Source organism: Oreochromis niloticus, linkage group LG17 (assembly GCF_001858045.2).
Source record: "Oreochromis niloticus isolate F11D_XX linkage group LG17, O_niloticus_UMD_NMBU, whole genome shotgun sequence".
NCBI lineage: Eukaryota > Metazoa > Chordata > Actinopteri > Cichliformes > Cichlidae > Oreochromis > Oreochromis niloticus.
The window spans coordinates 29,877,850-29,886,589 of NC_031981.2; the positions used below are offsets into that span (position 1 = coordinate 29,877,850).

An 8,740-nucleotide genomic window follows, 5' to 3' on the forward strand; every position below is an offset into this window, starting at 1 on the left:
TTTTGATCCTCCACCCTCTTCCGTTAGAGGCTGGTCACGTGACCAGAACGCCCGTCCAATCCGGTTGCAGAAGTGCAGGGCTCGTAATTTTGAACAGATGAGGAGCAGCCAGGCTGTGGAGAGTTTCATCGTAACTAAACTAAAGGTTGTAGCGAGAAATGCGTAAATATTTCTTCGAGTGATGGATAGTATCCGTCGCTACAGCGAATGAAGGAAACCCTTAGCGCTGCCCTTCCGTGATAAATATGAGTTCTCATGTTATCACCCCTGGACCGTACCGAGCCACGAAATTGGTAAGTTAAAGTTCACGAGCTAGCTAATACCTAGCTACTCAGTGTAAGATCGTCATCAACGGAAGCGCTAAGCTCAGCTGTAGCTGCTTTTAAACAGCACGTTTAAACACACGCGTTTTGCCGGCTTCTCTAAAAGCAATACTGCAAGAAATTCACAGTAAAGTATCCTCTCTGTGTTTCAGCGTTGCACAATTGTCGCTCTCTCTGATTTAATATCATCTTCATAACTTTGTTTCAGCAACAAACGTCACCTGTAACCCAGCTAATATGACCGATTAGTTTACATGGCGTTTGAAAACCGGACTTTAAAGTACGAATTTTCATTAACGCAACTGATGTGATTTTAATCCAATATATGCGGTGATATCTTTTAAATATATATGTCAACAACCTTTGTTCCGTGACCTATAGACACTCACATATTTGAGTTTCTAGTCACTGGGATAGTGGAATTGGAATATTTAGAACAATTCTGTTTACAAATATTAGTTCATTCATTGTATTGTTATTGTATAAGTTTAACAGATGCGCAGGTATCATAGGGCTGACAGATATGTGTCTTAAAGAAACTTATATGTTTTTAAAAAAAGAAAATCCTTCCACCTTTAATGACGGACCTAAAGGATAGATCACCTGTCAGTCCGGTTGCTGTCAAACCTCCAGTCCATCAGTGCAGAAATTTATTGCACAACTTAAGTGACTTCTGCAGTGGCTGCAATGACAACAAGTGAAAATTTGTAAATAATAACTTGTTTTTGAGGTCATTGGGTTTTGTCTTGTGATCCCTGAATCTGCAGTATGCCTGCAGTAACCAAAATAGTTTGTTTTAATGTAAAACTGGTCTTAATGCTGCTTTTTAAATTTTGAGCATAATGAGCTACCAGTTGATGAAATGTGTACCAACGCTTGGATATGTCTGCCAGCATCTGAATCAGCAGATACTGTGCCTGCTTAATTACAGCTGAGCGATCTTCTCTTTAGTAGAAGCGTCCGGTCGTTCCCACTGTTACTTCTCACGGTCAATTGTCATTATATTGTTGTGCACTTTTATCAGCTTTCCTATGGAGCAATTCCGTACAGTATGACACGTTGTTATCTTGTTTCCTTGCTTGAACTCTGCGTGTCCTGTTTCAGTGGAATGAGGTGACACGTTTGTTTCGGGCTGGCATGCCCCTCAGGAAGCATCGCCAGAACTTCAGGCACTATGCTTCCTGCTTCACTGCTTCTGCTGCTGTTGATTGGCTGCACCAGCTGCTCTGTAACAACAGCAACTTTGGCCCCGACGTTACCAGGCAGCAGACAGTTCAGCTCCTGAAGAAGTTTCTGAAGAACCATGTGATTGAAGATGTAAAGGGACGCTGGGGAACAGAGGACCTGGAGGACAACAATGTGCTGTACAGGTAATCTGTTGACAGAAATGTGCTTTTGGGGATTATTTAACAAAATAGGGCTTAATATGTTGATTGTGCCCCACATAGCATCAAACAGTCTGTTTTTTGTTTTTTTTCTTTGTCCAAAGGTTTCCCTCCACTTCTCCTCTGAAACCCATCCCCTATTCAGCTCCAGCCTCAGAGTCCAGATCCATAAAAAAGAGAGCTTCATTCAAGGACAAAGAAGGTTTCTTCAGGTTTAGAAGCACACGGAGGCAGGAGAAGGAGACCCAGGTGAGTTAGATTTATCACTGATTCAATTTAAAACAATAATATGTTGCTTTTGAGAGAAAAACAAGTTCACAGATGCAGTTTTGCACTAATCTGAAAAAATAAGATTGACTCTGTAATGTTGGTTCTTGTTCCGTACATCTGTTTCAGGAAAATGTGGATCCTGCACTCCGAATACAGCAGGAAGGCGACAATCAGCCCGAAGAAGAGCAGCAGCAACAGAGACGAGAGCTGACAGTGGAGGATGAACAGGAGATCTGGAGAGACATCACGCTGACCCAGTATAAACACACAAATATAACCCCCCCAAAATCCTTCTGTGCAAAAAAACCCCAAAATACTGAGAAAGACTTCCATTTATGTCTAAAACTTGTATGTGTTTCAGCCTTCAGAGGATTCTGGATGTTCCGTCTCTTGAAGAGGTTTTAGACCATCGTTATGTGAATCCACAGAACATCATCCACAATATGACCAAAGTCAACAAACACGGAGTGGTCACACTGGATGACAAGACCAGTAGGTTCACACACCAGTATAAAGGAAAAAAATTATAAATAGTTTATGTATAAAGACCTCATCTTTTGAAAAAACACTTTTTACCATAGGGATGTGCTATGAACCACATACTAAAGTCCCAGAAGTGCCAGACTCCAGTGTAAAAGGCCAAAACAACATAATAAAATTTTTTTCTTCAGGTAAAAGTATCTGTGAAAATGTGGTGTTTCTGGGCAATTTTGAACCAAAAGGTCTGGACATAATTTAATCCAGGGGTCTCGAACTTAAATGAGCTGCGGGCTACTTCTGACACTGTCATCTCATTGGAGAGCCACTTTAGTGTTCAAGTAGTACAAGAAAACACCCACAAATATTTTTGTTTGTTCTTCTTTTAAATTTTAAGTATTTTATAGCAAGACAAAACTGCAAACGTGAATGCACATTTTTTTCTTCTCACTCTTATCTGAATTAGCCAATGAATTTTTTCTGTTATTTTACACAGTAATTCTTGCAATTGAAACCCAAACACAATTTTCAAATTGTTTGTATATTGTCATTATATTACTAGAACATAACAAAAATTATAGTGGGGCCCTTTGTGATAAAGAGGGGCTTCATTTGTTCAGCCCACTCAAGATCAAAGGGGGCCCACAATGTAAAATGAGTTTGACATCCCTACTTTATAATGTAAACCAGCGAAGAATCTAACATATGAACTGCCTCCATAGATGACCTTCCAGACTGGGTTCTGTCTGCCATGAGGAGCCTGGCCAATTGTGAGTAGCAGCAACTATGTCCTGCATTAACAGTTTTAAAAGGAATAAGCCCTTTGTATAGATTTTTTAAATTTAGTTTGATTGATCTAAATCTCATTTGAAGGAAAAAATAATATAAACTTTCAGATATTATTCAGTGTTGTTACAGTTGCAGTAACATGGCGTTTATTTCCAGGGCCAAAGTACAACGGCACACAGCAATCCTATCCTGGCTTTGAAAGAGATGTCTTCAAAACGGTGTCCGATTACTTCTACAGCCTCCCGCAGCCACTGCTCACATATGAACTGTATGAACTGTTTATCAATGTTCTAGGTGGGTTTGCTGCTTCCTGTTAATCATTTAGGCCTTTCAGAATCTACATGTTGGTGTTATGTTAGGATCAAATTTGGCTGCAGGTCTTTTCTGACATGTTGTCTCCACTGTGAGTTGAGTGTTTGACCTCTAACAGTGCTTTGTGACCCCCTGACAGAAGTTTTGGTTGTTTGTGGAATCCTAACTGTGATGTGAGCTGTTGCACCTTTTGTTTTTGTTGTGCCTGATCAGCTGTATGAACAGTAATGGTTTGAACTAACTAAAACTTCTCCTTCCCCTTTGCTGTCTGCTTGCACTGACACCCTGCCTGCCCCCTTGGCTTTCTCTGCCCCCCTTCTCCATGTCTTCATCCGCTTTCAGTGTTCTGCGGCTACGTTGCAGCGCCTTCTATGCGCCAGCATTTGAAGCGCAAGAAATCGGACCTTCCTGCAGTGCCCCCTCCAGCCAAGTCGTCATTTCGCTCCACGGAGTGTCTCCTCCTGTCGCTGCTCAGACAGGGGACATGCGACGAGACAGAATCCCCCATGAGCGAGGTAATTGGTGGGAAACTTCAGTCCCGGCTGGCAGCACTGAAAGGAGGCGGCGGCGCTGATGCGGATGACGGCCCATTAGGAGGCAGCTGCATCAGCCTCAGTACAGTTGTTCCCACCAGACCTCAAACAAGGAGTTGCTCCCTGGAAACCATCCTGGATGACTCTGCCCCTCTTACCAGACAACAGCTGTTTCAGTCCAGTGACAGCCTGGCATCCTGTGCCTATAGCAACAGGAGCCAGGACGACAGCTCTTCCATCACAACACCTCACACTCGTTCATTCGGGACATCTGTGTCCAAACCAGCACCCGTTACTTCTGAAAACGCACCAGGAGTTACAGCCAGAAACAGGCTGTCTGTCATACCCTTGGCTGGACTGTCAGCTTCACACAGGTCTCGTTCCTTACGGCCTCACAGCTTCAGCAGCTGCCTGGACATTGTCATAGAGACCAGGGAGGAAGATGTCAAAGAGCTTAAGTGGCAGGGTCGAGCAGCCAGCTGCCTCAGCATAAACTCTCCTTCCAGTCAGCAGCAGGCTTCCTTAGCTTCACATCCTCCATCACTGTCTTCCTGTCATCCCTTCTCTTCGTACTTTCGTCCTTTCCCTTCTTCTTTCTCATCTGCTGCAACCAAAGCACAAGGGTCTAATGCTGCTACAGGACCCAGACCGGCCTCCAGCACCTCTAATCTTTGGACGCTTCCTGCACCCGCTGCCGTTCGCCGCTGCCTCAGCTCTCTGGAAGTGTCCCACCTGTCACAACCTGTTTCACTGCTCAAAGCGCCTGTGTCTGTGTCTGCCGGCAACTCCCAGCCCCCCAAAAACCAAAATGAGCACAGTAAGACCCTCTCACCTCTACCTGTCTCTGTGTCTTTGTTTAATCAAATTAACCTCATCTAACATCTAACCCCTACTAGTTCCAGTTTGTTCCCTCACTCAAAGCGTGAAGCAGGGAGGCCAGTTATAGAAAATGACTTCTGTTTTTGTATTCAGCAGTTGACCTTTAACATTTAACAACAGGAAAAAGGCAAAAGTCTGTTTCACAGATCATGTAGCTGCAGCACAGTTTAGCCAGATAAATAGAGCTTGTTTTGTCGTACAGACCCCCAGATTTCATTAAAATCTATATAAACAGTCTAAAAGGAAGATGGCGTAGGAGTCCTTCATTCCTGGGTGACAGTCGTGCTGCAGTGTCATGTTCACAAGCTTTACCTGCCTCATTTCACACCATAGCTGTAGTCGATTCATCGTCTCATTCATCCATTCATTGTGTAGTCTAGCAAATGTGACGTAGCAATGGATGAATGTGGTCCCGAAGTGTGGTTCTTCAGTTTGACTGAAAACACTTACTTGCGTGTGCGTGACTTTCTAACGGTGTTCCTGCATGTAGGCGTTCTCCAGCCTCAGTGTGAACGTGTAGCCATCGAGGCCCTGCAGCTCTGCACCCTCCTCCTTCCACCCGCCTCCCGCAGGAAGTTGCAGCTGCTCATGAGGATGGCGTCACGCATCAGCCAGAATGTAGACATGCCTCGCCTCCACCCTGCTATCGGCACCCGGACATTGGTAAGGAGCTAGCAAATATTTTTGTTCCTCTCTAATACTCTGTACATTCCCTAAAGAAGTGTGAGCACAGACATGTATTCCATGTTCTTTTATCATGATGTCCCTGTTTGTTTACCTTTTATTCACTTGTGTATCTGGATGTTTGTTGTGGATTTCAGATGGTTCACACATTTTCAGGCTGTGTCCTGGGCAGTGCTGAGGAGTGTGATTTGGATGAGCTGTTAGCAACCAGGCTGGTGTCATTTTTAATGGACCATCAGCAAAGCATCCTCTCAGTCCCAGAGTACCTGCTTGGTGCCATCAGTGACCATATACAGTACCTACGAACAGCACAGGTATACCTTCAAACTGTAAAACTGTAAACCACAACCAACTAATTCTTAAAGAAGCAGAGTAAGTGATACCATGCATGTCTGTTCAAATACAACCTGCAGAAGCAAGTTAATAGCTGTGAATGCTCAAAATACACCTTTTCATGCTGCTGGAGCTTTGAGGGGAACCTGCCAGCTTCATTGGGAGCTTTAAAATCTGTTAACATGTTGATTTCTTCATGTTTTTACTGTCCTGATTTCAGGTCCCGATGGACTCTGTTTCAAAGACTGACAAAAGCGATCCGGTTTGCCCTCCAGTGCCGATCTATACGTTCTGCCATCAGATCAGTGGCGCTGAGTTTGAACAGCAAAAACTGGAGTCCTCTCAGAAGGCCATGGAGGAGCTGCTAGAGATCCTGGTGACAGATCAAAACATCAGTGAGAAGGACAGACGCAAGAAACTGAAACAGGTAACGGTCTACTCAAAGTCCAGGCGATGCCTGAAGTCTGGTTCTGTTTGCACAAAGATGCAAAGTGGATAAAGAAGTGTCCCTCTTCCTATCTTGATTTGTAACCCTTGTACTTGACCAATGTGTTTCTCATCAAGTTTCAAATTTCCTTCAGTATGGCATGATGATAATTGTAAATGATAGTTTGTTTTAAACTGTGACGGTGGTAGCTAACATCCCAAACCCCATGGTTTTAAACAGTATCCCACGTACCTATGGGAGAGGTAACAGTGGCTATCTTTGATACACATTCACACGTATTTGGTTTTGAGTCGATTTGCAGTGTTTTCAACTTGAAAGCTATTTTCAGTAGCCTTCAGATTCCTGAAGTTCACACAAGGATATAACAAGTCACTTTATATCCTCAAAAATGCTGGAAATCTGCAGACTCAGCAAAGTGTAATTTTCTTATTGTTCTCCTAAGTTTCAGAAGCAGTACCCAGACATCTACAGGCAACGATTCCCCTCCTCGGACGGAGAGAGCAAGACTGACAACAAACCAAAGATCAAACCTCCACTCCTCAACATCAAGAAGACCAAAGCTTTCAGCATCAGGAACTGAACGAGTGCAGGAGGCGCGCTCTCGCCGCTCACGTCGTGATCGCTGCACTGATATCACACTCCTGGCAGGACAATTGAGAAGTCGTTTTTCCCATGGCAGCCAAAAGCAGTGTGTTACATTGGAAATGCTGTTGTTACTGTTGTGTTTATTGTAAGTAAATGCAGACTGGATGATTTTAACAGGAGTTGATTTGTGTGTTCATGTGTTGTGTATATTTGTATTGAGTTTTGAGTGCTGACTTAGATGAAGGCTTGTGACCGTAGCTCTACAGAGCCGTTCATACCATTTAGGTTCTCTGAATACATGATTTATGAAGAAAGGTACTTTACCTGTTGTCCCCTCACTTTTCTTTGCTATTTGTATCTGATACTGGCCCGTGTGTGTGTTCAAGTAAGAAGCAAGCTCCAAAAGGCAATTGGGAGAAAAATATTCCATTCTAAGATCACTGGTCAATATGGGAGCAATTAGATTTCTTAATTTATATGAATACTGACAGCAGGAGGAGTGCTAGTTGTTGTTTGTGGGGTTTTTTGTTTTTCTGATGTTTTATGAAGTTTCAATATTTTCTGTCATAGATGCTTAAGTTTTATTTGAAACTATTTGTCAGGCCTGATGTTGAGCATTTTCTTTCTTTGCGCTCATCTTATTTTTCCCTCTGTCGAGTTTGGAGTTTTTAAAACTCTTTTTGAAATCTTAGTTTTATTTCCTGGTGATTTTTTTTTTTTTTTTTTTTTTTTTTTTTTTCAGGGTGCCAGCTTTTTCATATCTAGCTCAGTTATTTTAAATTGTGTTAATCTTTCCAGTTTCTTTTTACTTCTTGAGCTTGTGTGTCTCATGCCTGCTTTGTTTAGTGGATTGTTTGCACTTGGAGCTAGGCCAGCATGCTTATGTCAATCACCAGTGTGGTAATTTATACGTATTTAAGGCTTATTAGACTTCCCAAACCAAGCTTTTCCATCAGACACCTGATATGCCTTTGGCTTGGGTAGTGCCTAGTGAGAGCTTGACCTGAATGCGCATCCATTCATTTCAGTGCTGCACGCTGAGGGGAATTACACAACTCATGTCAAGTGTCTGAAGAAATTTTAATATTCAAATGTCAAACGCTCCTTTATTTATCTTAAGCTACATGAAGTATTACTTCTACCATGGTATGTTTGTGTTTACCTCAGATCAGATGGTGCATGCATGTTTAACCACACACTGATTCATCATCGGTGTTCTCTGTGTTTTGTACCTACAACTGTTCCTCTACATTGTTTACTATGCAAAGTCCTGGGAAATAAATTTGTTTAGCTGTTCAGTGTTTCAGTGGTCTTTGTATTGAGGTGACAGCTTTAGTTAGAACATTATTATAATAATAGTAATAATAATAATTATTATTATTATGTCTGGTGTTGAACATCTACCTGGCAGGATTTTTTTTCCTTTGATATTAAATTGATGTTTGTGTTGGAGAGATTTGTTTTTGCAATGATGTTAAAATCATAATTGAGCAACACCTAAATGCATTTTGTATCCTGGAGACAGGCAGAACAAACACGAGCACCCAGGCTGCTACTAAAGAAGCTTGTTCAGTGTGCCCGAAGTGTCTCAGCTTTTTGTTACTTTTTAGAAGTAGCTATAATCTGAGTATAGCCAGTCAGAATTAAACCACAAAGTTTATTTGCAAATGTGTAAACTTGCGGGCTTCATGATTTCAGATTTTTATTGTCATCTATTACCTC

The 8,740-nt window shown here is 42.3% G+C and overlaps 1 protein-coding gene across 2 annotated transcripts; it reads left to right on the plus strand.

Annotated features, from left to right (window-relative positions):
* The first annotated feature begins 83 nt into the window (after positions 1-83).
* Positions 84-7,739, plus strand: depdc1a (DEP domain containing 1a). 2 transcript variants are annotated; one of them, XM_005462119.4, is made up of 12 exons: positions 84-293; positions 1,428-1,693; positions 1,813-1,957; positions 2,105-2,235; positions 2,340-2,470; positions 3,178-3,225; positions 3,401-3,538; positions 3,899-4,906; positions 5,459-5,631; positions 5,790-5,966; positions 6,206-6,412; positions 6,876-7,739. In XM_005462119.4, the coding sequence occupies exons 1-12, from the start codon at positions 246-248 to the stop codon at positions 7,011-7,013; spliced, it is 2,610 nt and encodes an 869-aa protein (XP_005462176.1). In that variant the 5' UTR covers positions 84-245; the 3' UTR covers positions 7,014-7,739. The 2 variants fall into 2 exon arrangements, with proteins under 2 accessions (XP_005462176.1, XP_005462178.1); XM_005462121.4 differs by lacking the exon at positions 3,899-4,906 and having other exon boundaries at positions 87-293.
* The last annotated feature ends 1,001 nt before the right edge of the window (positions 7,740-8,740 follow it).